This window comes from Rhinolophus ferrumequinum (genome assembly GCF_004115265.2).
Source record: "Rhinolophus ferrumequinum isolate MPI-CBG mRhiFer1 chromosome 15 unlocalized genomic scaffold, mRhiFer1_v1.p scaffold_54_arrow_ctg1_1, whole genome shotgun sequence".
Taxonomy (NCBI): domain Eukaryota; kingdom Metazoa; phylum Chordata; class Mammalia; order Chiroptera; family Rhinolophidae; genus Rhinolophus; species Rhinolophus ferrumequinum.
Window position 1 is genome coordinate 2,042,118 of NW_022680357.1, and position 23,576 is coordinate 2,065,693.

Genomic DNA, 23,576 nt, shown 5'->3' on the forward strand with positions numbered 1-23,576 from the left:
GGAAGTGGTCCTTCACCAGTAAGAGATGGGAGTTGGTGGACAAACACCCCAGCCCCGCCCCCGCCTCACTTTGGCAGGGACACCTCTAGACATATGCCGTGCCTGGCTTTCCAAAGCTCCCCACGGGATTAAGCAGAATTGCCCACAGTGCTGCTAACACCTTTAATGTCCCCGGCCTCACGGCCCCTTTCCCCAAGCAGGGTTTCCTGGAATCCCATCTTAAGTCAATGAATTGCACTTGTATCCCTGTCTGGGGGGAACCCAAGCAAGTTACTTAATACCTCTTGGACCTCTTGGGAGGGTTCAATGCATTAATAGAGAGACAAACGCTCACCAGGATGCTTAGCAGTATGTTTAATAAGTGAAAAAACAAACAAACAAAAAGATAAAGAACCTTTGTTTACATAAAACTCCACCTCCTCCCATTCCACACTCCTCCGCAAACACAAACACCAGGTTTTCAACAATCTTTGATGCGCGCACAAACAAGTATTACTCAACCGGAGGTCTGGCCCAACATGCAGGCCAATTGCGGTCAGTGTCTAGAATGCCCAGCTCAGCCGGATCTCAGGTGAGAACCCTCCCTCTGGTCTCTGGCTGCCAGCAACGGGGTACGTGGGGGCACCGACTGGCCCCAAGGTAGCTGGGCATGTTTATTCTGGGGGGGCCCACGCTTAACAGGAGCCCCTAGTCTTACACTTGTGTAGGAATCGGAGAGCAAATTGTCAGTGCTTAGTCATCAGATTACCCTCCCTTTAGGAAACACCCTTCCACAGCCCAGAGCCGGCCTCCGGTACCAACCTAACGAAGCTCCGTAGAATAACTGGGCACCTCTGGGCGAATGACCTCCCTTCCAGGGCCTCAATTTCCCATTGGTTTCCCAAGGCCTCCCAAGGGATACCCATTGGCTCGGTTAGTTTCTAGGCTCAGCGTCCAATCTGGTGACACAACAGCAGTTACTCCCAGGACTGGGCAAGACAGGGGCCGCAGACTAGGTGGACAGCATGCAGTGGTAGCAGCTCGTTCACAAGCCAAGATTCCTGGAGGTACCTGCTGGAGGCACAGCTGCCAGGCACCCTCCACTGCCACAGGATGTGCTGAGCCATCAGTGTTGGGAACAGGGGGGACGAAGGGGGACCCCCAGGGTCGGACAACTTCCAACGTCATGCCAGGGTTCTCTGAGTGTTTCAGAAAGCTGCCAGCCTGGCTGCCTGCAAGGGGGAGGCGTCTGGCAGGCATGGGAAGGCCCAGTCCTCACCTGTAGACCTCGGAGCCAAGAGGGCACATCCCTAGGAAGCACTCATGCACGTGAGCCCTGCAGAGAGCGTGCTCACCACGTTGGGGGTGGGGCTTGAGCTCTGAGCACTGCTCTGGGCGGGCTGGGAGAACAGGGAGGGCTTACCCTTCTCGGAGACACCCGAGGGTGCCAGGGAGGCTGTCAGGAGGTGCGCCTCCACTGGGACCCCACCTGGCAAGGGGTCCGGGACCCTCAGCGGGCTCACCAGGGGTGAGGACCCGTCCCGGCAGCAGCAGCCACAGCAGGGGGTGGTCACAACGTGGGCTTTGCCACTCTCCTCCAGGCCGTGACACTGCTTCAGCTGGCCGCACAGGTGGCAGGTGAGAGCCGAGTAGACAAAGCCGCTGCCCAGGTCATCCCTGACGGGGTCTGGGGCTTCTTCTGGGGGGAGTGGGGGCTTCTGGCCGTTCTCTCCCTTTGCCACTGGCTCCAGCATGAGGCCTTCTGTGGAGCTGCTTGAGAGGGGTGACTTCTGAGGACTTTGAAAAAGCTCCATGTCCAGTCCAAAGGTAAACAGGGGGGCGGGGGTGGGGGCAGGAGCCTCAGGACAGTCAGGAGTGAGGCTCTGGAAGGGCTTATAGCCTCCCTCCTCACTACTGGCCTCAACCCCAGGTGTCTCGGGGCAGGTGGCACCTCTGGCAAGCAGGCCAGAGAAGGCCTTGTACCCAGCTTCCCCGGAAGGGTCGAAGCCCACTGTCCCCCCGGCCTGGGTGTTGCCCTGCTTCACGGCACATGTGAACTCCCGGTAGCCGCTGGTGGGGGCCGGGGCGGGGGTAGGGGCTGCAACGTGCTGGAGGACACTCCGGCGAAGGACCTGCTCCCAGGTTTCTGGCTCAGGCTGGAGGGCAGTGGGGGGCTCCAACGGCTGTGGGGCACAGAGGAGGGTGGGGTCCCCATCCCCGGGGTGTTCGGCCAGCTGTGGGTGTGAGTCCAGCTCTCCAGGACCCGACGACTGGCTCAGGAAGTTGCTGAAGCTGCGGTAAGCAGGATTGTCTGCGATGACGGCGGTTGTCTCGGTGAAAGGCAGGCAGCGTGGGCTCTGCCGCCACACGGCCGGAGGGTTTGACTCTGCATTCAAAGCCTGCTCCTGGCCCTGGAACGATGCCGCCTGGGGCCCTGCACTTGGGAACTCAGCCCGGGGCATGTGAGCACCCTCACTTTCTGAAGGTGGAAAAAGGCAGGACTCCTCCAAGCCCTGTGGGCAAAATCCCCCATTGTCAACCCCAAGAAGGTCCAGAATCAGGCTCTCAGTCAGGCGGGCCGCGATGCCCTCCCTGCCCTCCTGGAAGCTGCCCCCGCTGCTCTCGGGTGACGGACAGAAGCTCCTTTTATCTTCCTCCACTTCCTCCTCCTCCTCACTCTCCCCTGGGGCCTCCAACAGGTCCACGCGCTTGACCACGCTGATGCTCTCCGGCCAGAGAATCGTCTTGCTGACCTCCACAGAGTGCCATGCTGATTTTCCCGGGCCCTGGAGAGGCCCGTTTCTGGCCACCTTGGAGGAATCGTCATCCTTTTCTACGCCATGCTCCAGTAAACAGGGCAGGAGTTTTGTGAGACAAGTCTTCCAGTGTCTGCAAAAGCAAAGTTTGGTCCGGGTTCAGTTTCACCACTTGAGAACTCCTATTCATCCTTCAAAGCCCTAGTGGGAAGTCACCCTGGACTGATGTCTATTGTAAACATGCTTCTTGCCTTTATCATCAACAATCTATCAGTCTGTCCCACTACAAGCTGGGAACTCCTTGAAGAGTCTGTGTCTGACTTTGGGATGTCAGCATGTAACCTGGTACCTAATACAAACCCAGTCTATTGAGTAAGGAAATGTCTTTGTCAGGGAGGATGGTATTTAAAATACGTGTCAGCACCCAGCATCAGTAATGACCAATTAGAATGGCTGTGGGGTCCTGGGTTCCCAGTGTCCTGGAGTCTCTGCTGTCCCAGGTATAAACCTTTCGTTCCTGGACTGTGGTCAGGCCCAGGAGGCACTGAAGGAAAAGGCAAGGAGGCCAGCGTGATGGTGGCATACTCAATGGTTTAGGATAGTGGTATGTGCCGACCTGTATGCAGTCACGTCAGCATTTTAACAACTGGCACCACTGCCCTGGTTGTCAACTCTGCCAGTCTTGCTCAGGCCAGACTGTGCACCCCCAACGGGATTCAGCATGTGCCTGACTCCCCCACACTGAAATTCAGGGGGCTCAGCCAGCAGCCTACCTACCCAGACCACTCCCCCTCCTGCCACCCCTCGAAACCCAGTGTCACAGGAAAAGTGCTGAATGCCAAGAAAGAGAAGGCAGACATGGAGGGGATGTGGGACCCCACTTCCACGATGGGGTCCACCCCCCCAATTCCATCCTCTTCCAAATGTATGTCGGCGAGGACCTAAGGTCATATACGTACGGGCACTTGGCTGTGTCCTGACCTTGGGGCCGCTTCCCCCACAGTGACACCTAAACACAGAGAGAGACAACCAATGAAACGGAGCAGAGTGGCCTGTCCAATCAGCTTTGTTATGGGAAACCGAAGTCCTGACATCACACACGTCTGGTCCAATCAGGTCACTTCGGGGCTCTGAGCCTGTTTCCAATATCAAGCTTACGGGAATTACTGAGCCTGCCCCAATATCAAGCTGCTCTGGCCAATGGCAGACATGATCCCAGTTCTCTGTAGCTCCTCCCACTCCTTGAATCGGGCCCGGCCATGTGACTTGCTTTGGCCAATAGAATGTGGTGGAAGTTATACGGTGCCAACTGGGAGAGAGACCCATGGCTTAGTCACCTCCACAGACCCAGGTGAGAGCAGCCAACTGCCAGACCTTTGAGTGAGGCCGCAGGGGACCAGCCAGCCCAAAGATCTGCCCAGCCAGCCTGGTTCCCTCCACCCCTACCGCTGAGCTGAGTCCAAACTGCCGACCTGAAGAAGTAAGAGCCCAAGAAATGGCTGGTGTCACAAACTGTCTGTTTTGGGATGATTTTTTATAAAGCTAACTGATACATAAACCGCACTTACTATGTGCAGGACCCCGTAATATACATTTTACATGTACTGTCTCCATGAATTCCAACATCAGGTGTGAGGGAAACACTACTGCAACCCACATGAGGAAACTGAGGCTCAGAGAAGTTAAGCCACTTGCTCAAGTCCACTCTGCAAGGGGGAGGCAGAGCCAGGGTTCAAATCCAGCACCACTGGACTCCAGAGCCTGCCACAGGGTCCCTGGAGCATTGAGGACACCCGGACCTTCTGTTCTAACAGGTCCTGTACCCCCCACTCCCTCCTCCCTAGAGAACCCTGCTACTGCACAGGCAAACCCCACGTGGCCATTGCACTGGGGACGCTGGCCCCATCCCTAGCTCAGGGATGGCCATCTGGTTGAACCACTCCTCACAGGTGAACGGTTTAGGAAAAAGCATGGGATGCGATTCAGGAGAACTAGGGAGAGATTTGCTAAGTGCCTTGGGGGCAGTTTCCTGCTCCCCCCTCTCCCTCTCCTTTTGGTTTCCTGCCCTGGTACAGGGACCCCCCCATGAGATGAACAGGCAGATGCCCTCACGGGCCATCGTCTCCCAGGGGAGGGGAAAACATGGAGTGACCAACCCCAGGGGAGTAACTATGAAAGCCGAGGAGCGGCTAACGATCACCCCAAGTGGCTGATCGGACCGCCCGCAATTCCAAAAGCCAGTGAATAGCCTGCACATCCCGGGCATCTGGAATCCTACCTCCTGATACATCAGTGCAAAGCATCCGACCCAAACCCTGCTCCTACCTGAGACTCCTGGATCACAATAGTCATGAGGCGGCTGTGGGCAGGGTTGGGAATTTGGTCCCACCATTGTTTCTTAATCCTGGAAAAGAAAAGGGAAAGGTGCTGACCTCTGAATCCTTAACAGGTTGGTGCTCCTTCCCATAAAAAGGACCCCGCTTGAGTGGTTTTGGATGTCTTCCCTGAACGCCATGAACAGGTGCTGCCCCCTTCCCAGAGGAGCAGACCGAGGCCCAGAGAGGGGAGGTGACAGCTGGGAGGAAGAGCCAGGTTCCTGCTCTGGCATGCTGCTACCTAGGTGGAGTTCTGACTCGGCCATCTCTGTCCTCAGTGGGAACAAGCCCCAGGGAAGTAGGACAGACTCAAGCTGCAGAGAGAGAATTTTGGGTTTTCCCCTCGACAAGCCCGTCTCTGGAGCAGCCAAGAGCAAGGCGCCAGGGAGAGGCCTGGGATGGCCTGAGAACCTGAGGGAACCCTGGGAGAAACAGATTCCTTCTCTCTTCCTGAGTCAGCCTGGACCCATGGAGGGTCAGCTCTGAGAGGGAAGGTCCTGAATTAGCCTCCACCTACTCCAGTCAGTCAACATGCCTTTATTGAGCACCTACTATGTACCACTCAGTGTGCCAGGCCTCGGGGACACAATAGCGAACAAGGCAGACTAAAGCCCTGCCTTCTCAGAACTGACCTTCTAGAAGAGGGACAGACAAACAGATACAGGAATGATTACATGACATCATTAATTCATGGCAATAAGTGCCATGAATAACAATGAAGAAGATGAATGGAGAGTGCAATCCGGGAAGGCCTCCCTGAGGAGGTGACTTCTGAGTGGTGAGTAAAGATGGCTGAGGAGCGAGTCATGCAATGTCTGGGGAAAGGGCTTTCCAGGCAGGTGGCACAGCGAGTGCAAAGGCTCGGAAGGGACCTGCTTGCTGTGTTCAAGGAACAGCAAGGAGGCTGGAATGCACTGTGAGTGGGGCTGGGAAGAACAGCTGAGAGGGAAACTGAGGCTCAGGAAAGGGGAAAAGACCAGCCCAGCGTGGCTCAGAGGGGTCAGTGACAAGACATGGAGAGGTAATGTTGCCCTCCCTGCACAGTTAATGTGTGCCCTGCAAAGTACGGACACTTTCACTCATGTCAATCCTCAGCCACCGCTAAACCTGACACAGTGAGTTAGGCTCGCTAGTCCCACTTCAGAGGTGGGAAGACTGAGGCGCCGAGACACCATGCACTCACTGGAAACCAGGCTCCTTCTACCCCCCCACCCACTGGACTCTCTTAGGACTTTTAGGACAAAATATGCTCTCACTGTATCTCAACCTGCAAAGGAGGGACCCAAGGCCAGTGGTCCCACAGCTACCAAGAGCCACGGCCAGGATCTGAACCCAGGTCTCTTGACTCTGTCAAGGCGATCGGCTAGAATGCCTGTCTGTTGCCACATGCCCCCAAGTGTCTGGACCACAGACGGATGGATCTGAGCGTGATCCATCTCCCCTCGCCACAAGCTCTTGCCCCAGCTCTACCCTGGCCAGCTCGTTCCCCCAGTCAGGTCTCACCTCTGAGGTCTCCTGCCCTGGCCTCCCCACCTAAAACAGCACCTGAAACATTCTCTCCTTTGCCCCTGGTGTATTCCCTTCAGTGCAGGGACCACTATGGAAAAGGGCTGTGGTCATTTCCTGACCTTATATCTGTCTCCCCCCAAGGACACAGGGTGCGTATTGGTTTTCTTTCAGTTGTTGCCTCAGTGCCTCACACATAGTAGCTGCTCAATAAATACTTATTGTCGAATGGAGGGCTGCAAGCTGACAGGCTAGGGGGAGGGGGAAGGGGTTCCTGCCCGCCCCACACCCCAGAGGGGCTGGCCCAGGACTCACCTGAGGATGCTGAAGTAGCAGGACAGGAAAATGACCAGGATGGCCACGCAGGAGATGCTCACAGCCAGCGGAAGGTGCTGCTCCCAGGACAATTCATAGTCTGGAGGTGGGAGGGAAGCCACGAGTCGGCATCAGGCTGTGTACATCCTGCACTCCAGTTCCCAGAGCTGGATGCTAAGGCCTCAGGAAAACACCTTCCCAGACCCTGCAGGAGCTGGCCGCCCCCAAACCTCCCACCCCATCCCTGCCTACCCTCCCCATTGTACACTGAGCCCTCTCCAGGGCTGTCCCCTGCTCCTCCAAAGCTCGGGGCCACCTCAGGATCTTCGGCTTGCTGCTCTCTCTTTCCTGAAGCATAGAGGTCAAGGGCAGTTACTCTGGACCTGGACTATGTGAGCTCAAAGCCTGACTCTGTCATATCTTTGCTGGTGACCAGAGACATGTCCCTCGCCCTCTCTGTGCCTTGGTTTCCTCATCTGTACAATAGGGTTGGCAAATAATACTCTTCAAACAGGGATGATGTGAGGATTATACGATTTAATATATATTACACTCAGAATATACATTACAACGCGCGTCCAATAAGCATTTGCCGTTATCCTCTTCGTTCAGCTGGTTCCTTCTCCTCATTCACCGTCACCAGCTCCAAAAATCTTTTCCACACACTCTCTACTGTTGCTGCTCCCGTCACTGCATCCCCTTACCCACTTTCTTCTCTTCCCGGACTTACTGCCATCTGGATCTAGATATAGCAGATTTATTCATTTTTTTGGTTTCCTTGCTTATCTCCTGTCTTCCCCTCCAGAATGCCAGTTCCACAAGAGCAGGGATTTTTGTCTGTTTTGTTCACTGCTGATTCCCCACTGTCTGGCACGGGGGCCAGGCACATAGTAGGAGCTCAATAAACATTTGCGGACATAATGACTGAGTATCCAGTATATTGTATGTGTTCCATACAAGCTATTTCTCTTCCCTTCCCTTTCTTTCCCCAGGTCAATGGTAGAAGCAAATCAATTCGACAAAACTTGTCCAAGGACTTACTATGTGCCTGGCCCGGCTCTGGGCCCCGGAGACACAGACTCAGAGTAGACACGACCTACAGAGCTTGCAGCCCAGCATAGGAGACAGACAGGCAAAGAGACATCCACGGAACAAAGTGAGCAATGCTGAGAGGCACGTGTGGTGGGTGGGGTCAGAGTACCTGCCAATTATCATTGTGTCCAGCACTTTGAAGAATCTATCCTTCACTGAATGTTCACAACAGACTCCAGTCCTCCCCACCATAGAGATGCCACCTGAGGCAGCTTCCCTTACCCTATCTCCCCTTCTTCTTTGCCAGGTAGCAATGTGTCCACCCTGAGGTTTGGGCCAATCACGACTCTCCTAGTCCCCTTTCCACACATTGGAATTCCAGCCTCCATTACAGTTGGGAGAGTCCATGTGACAATCCTGGCCAATGAGATACAAGGGGAAGTCTTCTAGGGAAACTTCTGGAAATTTTTTTTTTTTTTTTTTTTGCTTCCTGATAAAGGAGAGAGATGCATGAGGTGTATTCCCTGGGGGCAGCCTTTCATTCCCTTTGGTCTTTGGGGTCTGAGGGTGTGTGCAGCAGCGGACTTGGGGCCATGAGGTAACCAGTCTAAGGATAAAACACTACCATGCTAAGGATGGCAGAAGGAAGGAACACGAGACGGGGGTGACATCACTGAGCTGCTATATAAACCTGGGAAGGTCCACTTGTAAGACTTCATTTTATGTGACATAATTCAATATTTCTATTGCAAAAGCCATACGTGATAAAGTTGCAAAGAATTGTTTTGGGAATGTAGCTACCAAGCAAGGAACTTCATTTTCCAGAATCCCTTGCAGCTATGTTTGGCCATGTGACCAGTTTCACCAATAGAACTTGAGAGGCAGTGATATGTGTCGCTTCCAGGCAAAGGCTTTTAAGAAGGAGGTGTGGTCTCCCTACTCTTATTCCCCTTTCTGAATGCAGATAAAGTCAGGGACCTTAGAGATTCTTAACTTGGGGTCCACAGACCTCCATCAAAGTTGCAGAGAGAATTCAGGGGTCTGAGAACTTGGGAGGGAAAGAAATGACACCTTTATTTCCACTAACTTCTGACACCTAGCATTCTCTCCCATTCGGAATGGAGGGAGGAAATAACAGCACATACAGCTCAGTAACAGCTCCCAACAGAAATCGTCAGTCAGTCAGCTCCCAACAGAAATTAGAGCTGTTCTCGTATCACGGTACAGCTGCCATCCCATGAAATACCATGCTCATCTACTTTGAAATTTCAGTATTTATGACAACTACCACCAGATCCTGTTTTTAACGTGTTGATAAAGAAGCATACATCCCTAGGTAAATGTACTTTAAAATATTTTTATAATTGCATTTCAATAAAATGAGTTTCCCTTGTAGCCCTATATATTTTATTTTATACATTGAACCAGGTTATTCTGAGGCGGGGTCCACAGGCTTCACCAGTCTACGACACAAAAAAGGTTAATCAACTTTGTCCTAGAGAATGACGGAGCCATGGGGAAGAAAACCACCCACAAACCAGCAAAGTTCACAATGTCTGAATCCCCTTTCCGGACATTCGAGTTCCTAGCCTCCACGAGCGAGAAATACCTTCCTACAGTGCTAACCCACGGACCCTGTGGGCTTATCGGTTACTGCAGCCTAGCCTACCTACCCCAGCCAGTTCACCACGTCAGTCCGTAATCTGTTACAGCAGTGACATCCTAAGATATGGAAAGCCACAGACTCAGCCAGGGGGAGCGTCTGGCCACAGAATAAAAGCGAGGAGCAGAGATTCTGTTGTAGCTGCTCAGGACTCACACTGGATACTCACAATTCCGCCACCTGATGCTGGGGCTCCACTCACTCCAGGTGCTGTTGTAGAGCTGAGCCTCGGCCTTCACCCGTATGATGTAGAAAACCCCAGACTTCAGTGCAGTGGCCGGGAAGAAGAGCGTGGTATTCCGGTGGCCCACATTATACTCTATGAACTGGTAAGGGAAAGAAGACATCAGTGCCCCAGCTCCCACCCTGGCTGCCGTCCTGAGCTAACCCCACCGTGTGTAAGAGCCGCCAGCCCGGGTATTTGGTTATTCCTCCAGTTCAGGCCTTTGCCATGTCTGAAACTGTGACCAGAGTCAAGTAAGATGGGTCAGGGAATCAGCCCTCACCCGACCCCCCACTAATTAGCCATATGACATTACTGGGTCAAGTTGATTAATGTTTCTGAGTTTTCGTTTCCTCATCTGTAAATTGAGGGTAAGGGTCCCTATTGTCTTTCTGGCTGTGTGACCTTAGGTAAGTGGCATAACCTCTCTGGGCCTTGATGTCGTGCAAAAACGGTGAAAATAAAAGTGCTTGCTTCCTGGGGTTGGTGTGAGGATTAAATGGGTTAATACAAATCAACATTTACGACAGGGCCTGAGAGGGATGTTTCTGAAGCACAGATAGCCACTGTGTGCCTCTCTCTCCTTCGTGGGCTCTCTAGAGCCTTTTTGGTCAAGCTCAAAATCACTAGCCTCCAATATCAGCCCTGCCCAATTGAGCCCCCACTGGGAAGGGCATTCCAAGGTCTGTTGTTAAGAAGGTAAGATGATTAGTAAGTGTTGTCTGCTGTCCTTTTGTATTAAAAAGTGGGAGGGGGGGAGAAGGCAGTGATGGTGTCAGACAGACGCTGAGAGAGCCCCAAAGCCCCCACCTTGTATCAAGTCCCGTGTGATCCCCTCTTCTTGAGTGGGGCAGGATCTGTGACTCGGGTCTAGCCGATAAGTGCCGGGTAGGTAGGGACTACACGTATGTGATTGCATGAGGTAAGGCTGTAATCCCAACTGGCTAGGACACCCTCTCTCTCTCTCCCTTTGTGATTCTGAGAAAGCCACGAGGGAAGGAACAGAGCGGGGGAGGGGGGCCTGCCGGGGGCCAGCGACTCACTGAGGCTCTCCATCCCACAGCCCACAAGAAACTGGACGCTGCCAACATCACAGAGCTTGGACGTGATCCTCCCCCAGCCGAGCCCCAGGGGAGACGGCAACCCTGGCTGACTCCCTGCTTATTGCCGGGGACCAGCGGGGGTTGTGCCCAGACTCCAGCACAAATTGTGGGGCAATAAACGTGTGCTATTTAAAGCAGCCATGTTTGTGGTGACATTTCGATGTGGCAATGGAAGACTAACATGGTGATGAATGAACACTCAGACGTCTGTTTGCACTAAGCGTAACCTCTGGACACACACGCCTCTGGGCCCTTCGCCTGCTCCAGCCTGGCCTCCCTCCCTGCCTGGCAAAAGAGGGAGCAGCGGTCAGCCTCCGGGAAGTGGAGATGGAGGATGTGGTCAGAAGAGGAACACATCTCCATTCCAAGCCCTTTCCTACCATTTGAATTTTTTACTTTATGTAAATATTACTTTTATTTAAACAACAACAACAAAACCCTAAAAAAATAAAAAATTAAATTAAATCTGTGGTCAAGGTCAAGGTCAAGTCTGATGGCAACTGTGTGGCTGGAACCCTCTGCCTGGGGCTCCTCTCCCTGCCAGGGGTCCATCCTTTTGCAGCTCTCCCTCCTCCTCAGGCCCCCTGCAGCCCCGGCTTCTGCTTGTGGGTTGGAATCGTGTTGGGGGAAACGGGCTGGGGTGAAGTGAGGCGGGGGGGGGAGGTTTGGTACAACAACAAAAGCAAAGCCTGAACAGGTTGCTGGAGGGATTGCAGGGCGGCTTGGAGCTTTCCAGGGGAGCCAAGCACGCGGTGGGAGTTGTGAGAGGAGACCAGAGCTGGAGCGAAGGACACTCTCGCTCTTCCTTTCTTTCTAAACATGAATCAGCTGGAAGCAACAGCTGGATCTCACCATTCACCCAAGGAATCGAACACCCTGGGGAGGAGCGGGGGATTGGGAAATGTTTTACCAGGAAACAAAAGAGAAATCGGAGCTTTCAAGGAACTCCTTGTGCTTCGTTGGCTTTTCACAAAAAGGCCAGGTGTGCGGGGGACCACCTCTGAGAGGAAAATCCAGGGGAGGAGAAGCAGCACGGGCGGCAGTTCAAATCCCGGCTCCGCCCCCCGGGCTGTGGGACCCTGGGAGAATCGCGCCACCTCTCCAAGCCTCAGCTTCCTCAACACAGAAAAGGAGAGACAAATACCTTCCTACCTGCAGGATTTTCACAACCATTAGTGATGACGTACGTCGTGTGTGGCACATAGTAGGCACACAAGAAATGGTCACCACGGATCGTGAGCGTGGCATTTATGATTCTGAACGGACATGAGGCCTCATTTTCTGCTTTTTCACTGCACATCCTCCTACATCCTCATAATCCCCAGATATGCCATGAATTTTCATGCCTCCAAGCCTTTGCTCACGTTCCTTATCTAGAAAACTCCTATCCATCCGGCAGTGCCCAGGCCACAACTCCACCTTCATTTTGGAACCTTGTCCAGAAATCATCCAGGACAAACAGTAGCTCCATTCCCAAAATCCCGCAGCAAGCTTCTATTATAATATCAATTCTTTAATGGATTCCACCCAGTCCGAGCCAGTGCAGGTGTCTGTAATACTATAGTAAACAGGGCTGGAAGGGCGCACCCAGCATCTTATGCCACTGAGATCCCCACAGCTCAGTGTAGATAAGACTCTGTCTCCAGCTCCAGGGTTAGTCCTCATTGGTCTAAACCAATCGTGGCCATCCAGTTCCTAGCCTGTGATTGGGTAGAGAGAAGCATGTGACCAGCTCTGGCCAATGACTAATGAGGGGAATTCCTCAGGCCCAGCCATGACCTTGAGAAGGAAGACATGGGGGAGGTGCATCTCAGTAGCCTCTGCCCCACCAACAACAGAAGCTGGACCTGAATTCTGAGGGCTGGGGCAGCCCTGAGCACCCACATGCCCACTGAGCCATAGCCCAGGCACGATGACCAAGTCTATCCACTGGCTGGAGTCTGGTGCCAGGTCCTAGACCTGGCTGTGTCTCAGCCAGCCCAGTCAGTCCCTGTTTCTCTTTCCCCAGAGTCTCCTTTGGGGCGCCACTCCTGCCTTATTCTCAGCCACCCTGCTTGGGTGGCGCTGACACCACCTGCAGCTCCAGAGGTGGGCATACGCCTCACCCCTGGACAAGCAGAGCATAACACAAGCACCCTCTCTCCTGCCCACAGCCTGTGACAGGTTCAGAAATCGGATGCCAGCAGCAACTGGACTGCCATCCAACGCCAAGCAACCGCTCATCGGCCCCACGCCTTTTACTGAGACTACGTGGGAAGAAAAGTTTGTCCCACTGCAGCTTTGGGTCACAGGCTGAGAGCTGCCGGCGGGCAAGTCAGCCACCAAATGAGACACGAGCCTGCCTCCCAACAGAGCCAGAGCAGAATAAAGCAGGCGAAGCGACGGGCAGATTCCTGGAACCCAGGTCCAGCCATGGGAAGGCAATACACGCATCTCTTCTCTCCCCTCCAGACCACCCCCTGAACGGAGCCTCGCCCAGATACAGGACTGGGGAGACGTCTGGACAAAACGGAACCCACCTCCTTCCTTAGCATCTGTGCGACCCCACCCCCCACCTGCTCTCTGAGCCTCACACTGTGTGTGCCCCGTTCCTGCTCCTGCCCAGCTGGGGGCCTGGGGGCCAAGGGGGAAACCACACCCGAGAGATATAAATCAGCCCCCTCCGATGGGAATGTATGAGGGGAAAACACGGGCGGCAGGAAGTGCCCTCCACCCCCACCTGCAACTAAAACAGAGGGGAGCCCCAAGCCAGCACTGTACAACCCCTGCTATTATTTACTTGAGAGTTTCCTCTGAATCAACTCTCCCCTTTAAAAATGTCAATACGTTCATGTAAAAAGGAACCCGCTATCCTTGCTGTGACAGGAAAGCAAACAGCAGATACCACGAGTGTCACAGAAGAGTAAATGCAGTCGGAACCTAGCGACGACAATGAGTCACGGCTGAACATGTTTTCGGGGGGAAGCTCTGAATCTGTGGACTCCTCTGGGAAGAAGAAGGATTAGTAAGTCTGTCAGCTCAGCTGAGACGCTTTCCCTGACCAGCAGGGTCGGGAGGCCACCGACTCCCTCTGACTGTGGGACCCCGTCATTTAAGTGTGTTGCTGAGGGACCACCTAAAATCTCAGTGTCCTGGCCTCTGGGAAACAGATGTGGCCCAGAACCCTCCTTTACAGATGAGGAGCAGTGCCCAGAAATGACTTCCCTTTTCTGCTCACTGGGCATTGGGGAGCAGCAGGGGCAGGACTAGCCCAGCACAGAGCCAGGGCAGAGCTGGGACTCTAGGTCCCCTGGTTTGCTGTGGGCCCCGGGCGGGCCATCCTTCCCACCTCCCACCCCAGGCCCGGCTCTCCGCCCGCCTGAGTCCCAAGACGGGGTGCAGCACCCCCACTCACATCTGTGGGGTCTTTCTCATTTGCAATGTTGACCAGGTAGGAGAGCGTGGAAGACAGGAAATTGCTAGACGGGTACGCAATGCTCCAGTCCAGCTTCCACGTGTGGAAGGTGCTGGCTTGAATTGTGAGGTTTTCCGGGGCCCTGGGTTTCATTCACTGCAGAAAGCAATACCTGGTGAGAGCTTGTCTGGCCCGCACACCACGGGCCATGGATTTTTAGTCAGCACCACCTCTGTACAGTACATTTAAGACTCTGTGTAGATTCAGAGTCAGGCAGAGAATTAGAATCACAATACTCACTCTAATGTCGCTACAGTTCCACAGGTTAGTTAATAACGGCGCTGTGGTCGTTATTAACTACCACCTTTCTACAGCGAATGCAAAGTGTATGAGCCAAAGTGACCCAAACTTTGGCCGTTTCACTTTCATCCTTACAGCTTTGGTCACATCTGGGTACTACAATTATTTACTAAGTACTTTTCTTTATTTGGTCATGCGTTTGAAAACTTGGTCTCTTTGAAGCAATCGTATCCATGAAGATCACAGGTATATAATATACACTACAATCAACATATACATGTAAGAATTATTTTAATTCATGGGTTTGTTCATGGGCCAATTTAAATAACCCCCCACCCCACCCCGACCACCAGCAGGATGAGTTGGCCCTTTAGGAACTGCTGGTGGAGTGGTGACGATGCGGGACTCTGTGACAGACTGCCTCGGCTCTTAGTAGCTGGGTGACCTTAGGCAGGTTACTTGCCTTCTCTGTGCTACAGTTCATTCAATTGCAAAATGGGGATAATCACATTCTTCTGCAAACTGAGAGGTAGTGTGACTTGCCCAAGGTCACAAAGCAATAAATGGTGTTTTAAACTCCTGTCACTCCACACAGCAAGCTCATGAGGGGGTGGCCGGGGGGACTCTGGGTACCAGGAGAAAGCCAGCCTTCCGGGGTCTAGACTGCCTGAAGTAGCGGCAGCTAAGCAGCTGGCGGAGCGGAAGGATGGTTCCCCGTTAAATTTTTGATCTGCAGCAAGCATTATCCTCCATCAAGCATGCCTGATCTCAGCACCCCAATCGGGGCCCTTACATTCAGGGGGTTGAAATATTGCAGCTGAAGGAGGCCCGGTGTGCTGCGGGGGCCCAATCTAATTTCAAAGATGGGGGAACTGGGCCCAGAAAGGGGCAAGAACCCCATCAAGTTTGGGGAAAAGGGAAGAGGCTGCTTGGAAACCCCTCCGAAAAGGAGCCCGCCTCCCCCCTGCTGGGGCGCAACCGGCTGTGGGAAGACCTGTGTCCCCCACCCCCCCCCCCCCCCCCCCCCCCCCCCCCCCCGGCTCACCATGCTCGCCGGGACTGAAGGTGGTGCTCCACAGCGACTGCGTCCCAGCCCACAGGTTCCAGCAGGTAGGTGTCCCCAAAGACCATGTCTTCCATCAGCATGTCACACACACACACTGTGCTGTCTCTGTTTTTCGGGGACACACGTGTAGTTTCTGCAGACACAGGGCTGGGTTAGGCTGTTCATGGGTCCCCTGAACACACCTTGAGGAGCCACACACTCTCCCAGTTTCCTGGTCGCCCTGTCTCCAGGACCACATCTGAGGCCTTGGGAGCAAAGTGGCCAGGGTATGGGGGCAACGTGGAGTAGCACTGCCTTCCCTGCTGGCCACAGCCCCTCGCCACACCCACCAGGGACTCTTACACACCCTGGCCGCGGCCCTGGTCCCAGGACGTGGCTCATCCCTAACAGCCGGTGAAAGGGATGAACCCATGGCATCAAAGAATTTGCAACAGCTTACGTGTATGTCCCAGTGTACCTCTGGAGGGCACGGTCTATCCCAGTGTCCAGCAGACTGTGGCATGCCCTGGCATGCTGCCCTGTGTGCCAACAAAAATCCTGACGTGCCACCCCACACAGCCAACCCTGCCTCTCATGAGCTAGGCCAGGAAATGGCAAATGACTTCTGGAAAGGGCCAGATAGTAAATAGTCTGGACTTTGAGCCTCATTTGTTTCTGGCGCAAATACACAACTCTGCTGCTGGAGCACAAAAGATGCCAGCCATAGACAATATGCAGATGAATGGGCGTGACTGCGTGCCAATAAAACTTTATTTACAAAAACTGGTGGTGGGCCGAATGTGGCTCGTGGGCCATAGTGTGCGATCTCTGGTAGAGGCCCATGTACCACATACAGAAGCACAGCCCACCCACTTCAGTATATCGTGGAACACCAGCTGTCAGTGCACCCTACGTTCTGGTGTGCTGTGCGTTTCAGCGTGGCCCTGGAACTGTGTGCCCAGTGAACCCAACCGTGTCCTGGGCACCACCTGTCACAGTACCCCGTGTACATGGATTATTCCAATGAACCACAGGGAACAAGGTACCCCATGTTCCGTGGTGAACTCAACTGCTAACGCTGTACCCCCAAACAATGGGCTAGTCCAGTGAGTCTCAAAGCATGGTTCAGGGGTCCACTAGGTCAAACTATTTTCATAATCCTCCTAAGACGTTATTTGCCACGTTCCCTCTTTCTCTCACAAGCACGGGGTTTGCCGGAGGCTACACAATGTGTGATGATTCACTGAGTGTGGTCTCGTGTGCCGTGGTGCTTCGAATGTTCTGTTTTACTTCCTAACAGGGTAAATATTGATAGCCATTAAGCTACCTACACAAAAGCTTTTGGGGTCCTCATTAATGTGTAAGCATGCAAAAGTCCTGAGACCAAAATGTCTGAGAACCGATGCTCTGGTCCAATATTCCACCCACACCCACAGGTGTCGGTGACAGGGCGCTCCAAGCATCGTGACGTACTCACTGTCCTTACACACACGGAGCCCAGGGCCTCACCTGTACCCGTGCACAGGAAGCCACAATGAACCTCATGCTAAAGCACCATGCACTCCGGGGCACCGCCCAGACGGGGCGAACACCCAGGGCCAACCTCGCCCGGCCACCCCCCACCTCCCTGACCTCCCCGCTCCAGCACCGGCTTACTCGGAGGTCGAGCTCGAGGATTGAAAATCCAGCAGGTAGGACAGGTGGAACTCGGCGCTGCAGTTGGTGGGGCCGTCCATCTTCCACTCACAGGTGGAGGTGCTGAGGTAGTCGGATAAGCAGGTGGGCCAACGCAGGATCTTGACACCCCCTGGGAGACACAGGAGCGCGCTCAGCAAGAGGGACACGCGCCACCAGGACACGCTGGAAATCAGCCCAAACAGGACAGAGGGGCCCATCGCAAAACAGGGAAACCACAGTCCCAGGCACGGTCATGGCCAGAGCTCCCAGAGCTGGGCCAGGACTGGGGCTCCCCGAGCTTCCCAGCTGGCACTGGGGTGACTGCTGAAGCGGACGAAATACCCTGGGGTGCAGGGTCCATTAGAGGGGATACACCCAATGTGCCTGTAGGTTATGCAGCTCAACAACTTGGCCTTGGCCCAAATTAAAGAACCACAGGCATCTGTGCGAGTGGGGGAGGTGCTGTGATCCATGGTCCCCTCCCGCCCCCCCACCTATTCTCCACCCTCTCTGCACTCAGGAGGCGGACCCCCAGGGACTTGTCACCCAAGTGTCCTGGTCCTCTGGCTCACTGTTGGGTGTGGCCAGTATGGAAGGGCGGGGTGAGAGCTGGGGGGACTTCTTCCAGCCAGTCAGGGGCAGAGCTGGGATTTGAACCCGGCAGAGTGTCGGCTGGGTCTGCCAAATCATCGGAGAACCATTGCCCTGGCTCTAGATGGCCCAGAACCTGACGGGAGGGGGGGGGAGGGGCGCCTTCTTGCTCCTGTGCCCAGCCCTGCCCCCCCACAGCTGCCATCAATTTGCACATGTTCGTGGGATAAAAGATTGACCACGTTAAGGCGAGTCTTAAGATATCTAGTAAATATCTCAAACACACTTCGTATCCAAAACCAGTTCCTGATTTCCCTGCTTCTCAGAAATGATAACCGCGTCCCCCCTGGTTGCTTAGGTCAGAAATCTCAGTCATCCTGGACACCTCTCTCTCTCACCTTCAAATCTCCCCCCGCCACCGTTCTCCCCGCCTTAATGGATCCAGAAGCTAATCTGCTCCCGTCGCCTCTGCTGGACCAAGCCACCCGGCCGACTGTACATCTCCTCCCGGACCTCCCGGCTCCACCGCTTGTGCTTACAACCGAAGGCAAGCCTTTTCATGTAACAGGCCGTGTCGCGCCTCTTCTCAAACCCTGCAAGCGCCTTCTTCACTGGGTCACCCCGCCACTTCGTTGACTTCCTCTCTTCCCACCTCCCACTCACAGCCTGCACCACGCTGGCCTCCTTCCGTTCCTCCTACACCCCAGGCGGGCTCTCGGCTCAGGGCCTCCCGAAACCCTCCTCTCCCAGATATCGGCATGGCTCCCCGCTTCCTTCAGGTCTCTGCTCAACTGTCTGCCAGTCCGTGAGGACGTCCCTGAGCACATATTTGAAATTGCGATCGTCCGCTCCACCCACCCAGCTTTCCCAGTCCTCCTGACTCTGCTCTAGATTGTCTTTTTCCATCACCTTCTCACAATCTTTAGAATTGGGGCCACTTGCCCCTGGCTGTCTCGTTTTACTACAGTGTAATCTCATCAAGGCCATGGATCTTTGTTTTGTTCCCTGATTATCCCAGGAGGCTGGCAAGTAAACAGTCAATAAACACGTTGCGGAATGAGCCAGAGGTGGTGACTTACCAGCGCCTGCCGCCCACACCAGGATCAGGCAGCTCACGCGGAACGTGAGCCCGGAGCCAAGCCACCCCATTGGGAAATCCTTAGGCAGCTGCGAAGAGAAAAGGAACCAGGTCAGTGTTGAGCGTGGTCCCCACCATCCCCATCGTCCCAGGTGCAGCCCTCAGAGCTCACCTTACTTCAGATACCACCATCCACTCCCCACCTTAGCCACTGCGTCTTTATCCACAATGACAGAGCTCTCTTTATAGTCACAAAACCCCATCTAGAAGCACAAAGCCCAGAGTGAGGGCCACGCCACACCGGCCCCAAGAGAGGCTTTTTGAGAAACAATCCCATGGCCTGCTAAGTTTGAGCAACCCCTCGGACTTTTGTTCATCATGCACATTTGCACGTAAAGGTTCTGATAAGTCCTGCAGTGAGACGATCTATTTTTCATTTAACCCACCACTTACCAAATTTATTTCCAACCCAACCCTCATTTGTGTGCGTGCATACATCAAAACCCCTGAAGGATTTACAATCCCTTGAAGTATAGTTTGGAAATGCTGTGGCCAAGCTTTTTCAAAAACCTCGTCTGAGGCTGAGAGAATAAGGGGATGGGGGACCCTGGGTGGCTACAGACATGAGTCACCCATCTCTTCGCCACACGGCAGGCAGAATCATTTTTAGATTGGAAACCAGGCCCTGAACTGCCTGCTCATGCCCTCCACTGGCCTCTGGTTCCTGAAGGGTGTCTTCACCTGGGTGCCACCAGTCCCCAGGGCTTCATGGCCCACTCAAGAGGGGCACCTCTGACTCCGAATACACTCCGAGCCCAGGAGTAAAAGCAGCCAAGCCGAAAGGGTGCTCACGGTGATTCCATTTGCGTAACGTGCTTGAACTGACAATACATGGGAATGGAAAACAGACTAGTGGTTCCTGGGGGGTCGGGGGGAAGGCAGAAAGGGCGGTGGATGTGGCTATAAATGGCAACAGAGAGGGATTCTTGCGATCTGTCCTTTACCTTGGCTGTGGTGGTGGAGACACAGAGCTGTCTGTGCGGCTGAACTAAAGACATGTGCACGCACACGCGTACAAGTAAAGCGGGCCCGGGATAGGAATGCGAGCCGCGGGTTGTCAATATCCTGGCTGGGAGGGATACTGTACAGCAGTCTGGTGAGACGTGACCCGTGGAGGAATCTGAGAACACAGGGGATCTCTCTATATTATTTCTTACAACTGCTTGTGAGCCTGCAAGTATCATAAAAGCTTAAGAAAATGAAAACAATAACAAACCTCAAGCCCCCCCGGCGACCCACGTGCTGTCCCCACCTAGGCCCTCTCCCTCCCCCACAATCCGTTGGTCCCACCGGCCTGCGTGCTCTGACCCACTCCCAGCACGCTTCTCCCTCGCCGCAGCCGTAATACCCCGTCATCTACGAAGGGCTACCCCTATTACTAATCACGGCACCCTGTTTATTTCTGTCGTCTACTTATCTAATCGTGTCGCCGAGACCACAGGGGCGAATGAACTTTATTTCAGGATGTAGATAGCAAAGAAAAACATTGGACTGCAAAAAATTTTCAACTGCCCCACGTCAAAAAAGGCCACAGAAAAATAGAAAGCAAGCAAGTGACTAGAAAAAGGGTAGCGACCTCCCTGACAGAGGGTTAACGGCCTTAATATAGAAAGAGGCCTCACAAGTCAGTAAGACAAAAACAGGCAGGGGAGAAACGGACCCCATTCTGCTGCTAGTTCATGAAGTTGGGAGTATAAAAGATACCCTGTAACGTGGAAGGGATTTCTCTGTCTATACATGTATTTTTTGTCATCCCGCCATGAGAATGTGAACCCCATAAGGGCAGAGCTTTGTCTGCCACGGTCATTGCCCTGTCCCCAGTGCCTAAACAGTATCTGACATATACACAGCAGGTGCTCAATGAACATTTATTAAACGACTGGCGAACATTCAACCGTAACAAAATCAACCATCTATTTTTAAACATGGAGTATGTACCTAGCCTTGGCCCATGGTAACTGCCATGCACATGTCGTATGTACTTATTATGTGCCTGGCGTTGTTCTCAGTGTTTATAATGTATTAATCAATTCGGTTTTCACAAGAACTCTATGAGGGCGGTGCCATTAAAATCCCCATTTTACGGATGAGGAGACTGAGGCACAGAGAGGTTAGAGCACTTGCTTGTGGCCACACAGCTAGGATCTGAACCGGAGGGCAGTCTCCCTCCAGAATCCACGTGCCTAACCAGTGCATTTCACTACCTCTGAAATGCAGTCCCTGCAACACTGGGAGGTGGTAGCATAGGCCAGAGGACAACTGAGGCCTCGAGAGGACAAGTGACAAGGCAAAGGTCAGAGTTAGGAAGCGGCAGAGTCAAAGAATTGGTGACAGCCCGAGCCAGGAAGACAGCAGAAGCCCCGGAGTAGAAAATCACTCCTGCTGGCCGAGAAACATACTCAACTCACTCTTTCTATTTGGGGGGAGGTGGGTGGCAGGTCGTGAAGCGTCAGAAGCCAGCAGCAGTGCGGACGTGACCGAGGAGGCTCTTCCTGTGCCCAGAGGGCCTCCTGTTCCTCTTCCTACAAACCCGAGTGAAGGGAGGGTGGGAGCTGGTTCAGCAGACAAAATGCAGTCAGTAGCAGTATAAGAGGTACGGAGAGGAAGCCAGTAGCACAGCAGGGGCCACGGAGGCCTCCCCTGGGAGCCACTGATCCCTGAAACTCCACAATCTTAAGACAGCCTGGAGCTTCCTCTGGCCTGGGGACAGCTGGGCCAGGCTGGCGGGGGGCCAAGGACGCACTTCTCCCTGAGGCAGCAGCCTTCCCGGAACTGCTGCCTGGCTGAGGTTCCCAGAACTGGCAGCTACGTCAGCAGCCCCACCCAGGACAGTGAGGCAGGCCAGGCCAGAGCCCTAAAATGGCCCAGGCTGCCTGCCTGCCCTACCCCCAGCCCAGCGAGGGACGAGGATGGTGGCAGCAGGCTGGTTCTGCTGCCACCATGAGCAAGACTCAGTCACCTCAGCCAAGAGCCCCCCCCCAGGCTCTCGTGTACCTACTGTGTCCTCCAGGCCCTCATGCATTCTTGGAGCAGGTGTTTTCTGAGCACCTACTATGTGCTGGGCACTACAGATGCAAAACAGGCCATTCATTCATTCATTTCTTCCTTCTTTCCTTTGATAAATCTTTGAGTGAGCAGAGACGTTTCTAACCATCCATCTGCCTGTGTGGAATGAAAGGCCCAGGAAGGTTCAGGAAACGGCCTAAGGATGCACAGCCAGTAAGTGGTGGGGTCAAAGGCAGAAGCAGGGACCAGTGAGGAGACGCCAGCGGATGGGTCCTGGCAACAGTTGCCGGGTCCCACACAGGGTGGTGGGTCGGGCCTGGGGGAGAAGGGGTCGGATTCTGGATCTGTTTGACGGTAGCCGCCAACAGGATTTGCTGCCAGAATGGGATTTTGTGGGGTGGGTGAGAGGAAAAGAGGACTAACTGAGTCAAGGTCTCTGGGGTTTGTGGCCTGCGCCCCTGAAAGGCTGGGGGCTACCGAGGGAGGAAGCAATGTGAGAAAGAAACCGGCCTGCAGGGGGCAGGAGGGACACCACCATGCGAGAATGTAAGAGGTAGTTAGGAGACGCAGTCTGCCAGGACCCTCCCAGACCTCCACTGTCGTCCAGGGTCACCTGTGTGTGTGTGTGTGTGTGTGTGTGTGTGTGTGTGTGTGGTAGGGGGGGGCATGACAGAATTCTCCACGGAGGGGAAGGGCGGGGTGTGAGAGGGTGGAAAAATGACCCACAGAGGGCGCTGTGGGCTCCCTGAGGGCAGGGAACCAGGCATACAGCAGGCACTCCATAAATGATCGTGTGCACCCGACCTTATTCTCATTGTTACACGTACTTAGAGCTTCCTTAGCTCTAAGGAGCTTCACTGCTCTGGATACTTAAGACACCCCAGGACGGGAGTAACAAGTATTAAACCCATTTTACAGATTCTTAAGGATCCTAAGAGAGGGAGGGAGGGAGGGAAGGAATAAGTGGAAAGTGTGTGAACAGCCAGGGAGAAAGGAGGGCACAGCCCAGTCCCTTCCCGACAAGACGAGCCCTTGGTGGCCGTGATGGGGAACAGGGGACGTGGTGATGAGAGCAGAGAAGTCAGTGGGGCCAGAAGACAACTGTCTCCCAGGCGTGGTAAGCGACTTGGCCTGCAGCCCAGGGCAGTGGGGAGCCACTTGGCAAGACAGGAGCTGCACTCCAGAAGCCCCACTCCGACCTGTGTGTGGAGCACGAGCGCATGGCAAGATGGAGGCGGCTGGGAGAGCAGGGGGCGCTGCTGGCGCTGGAGAAGAAAAGCAGACTCCAGCCCCGTTTGGGAGGTGGACGTGACCGTTCAGGGATGACCGGTGGCAGGCAGGTGACAGCCAGGAGGAGGTGGCTCTGGTTTGGGACAGTGGCAGGTGGTGGGCTAGAAAAGGGGCAGGGCTGCTAGGGGGAACCACAACACCTGCAGAGCTGTGGACACAGCAGTGGGCCCCATCCAGGATGCC

The 23,576-nt window shown here is 54.2% G+C and overlaps 1 protein-coding gene across 1 annotated transcript in view; it reads right to left on the bottom strand.

The window, feature by feature from the left end:
- Positions 1–666: 666 nt before the first annotated feature.
- IL4R (interleukin 4 receptor) overlaps positions 667–23,576 on the bottom strand; it is a 31,282-nt gene continuing 8,372 nt past the window's right edge. Inside the window, 13 exon segments of the mRNA XM_033101672.1 lie at positions 667–2,868; positions 3,695–3,744; positions 5,061–5,139; positions 6,932–7,031; positions 9,796–9,952; positions 14,347–14,498; positions 15,692–15,746; positions 15,748–15,822; positions 15,824–15,845; positions 17,348–17,498; positions 19,039–19,126; positions 20,042–20,217; positions 21,506–21,649. Of these exon segments, the coding sequence (XP_032957563.1) occupies positions 1,290–2,868; positions 3,695–3,744; positions 5,061–5,139; positions 6,932–7,031; positions 9,796–9,952; positions 14,347–14,498; positions 15,692–15,746; positions 15,748–15,822; positions 15,824–15,845; positions 17,348–17,498; positions 19,039–19,126; positions 20,042–20,217; positions 21,506–21,649 (2,828 nt within the window). The 3' untranslated portion in view covers positions 667–1,289.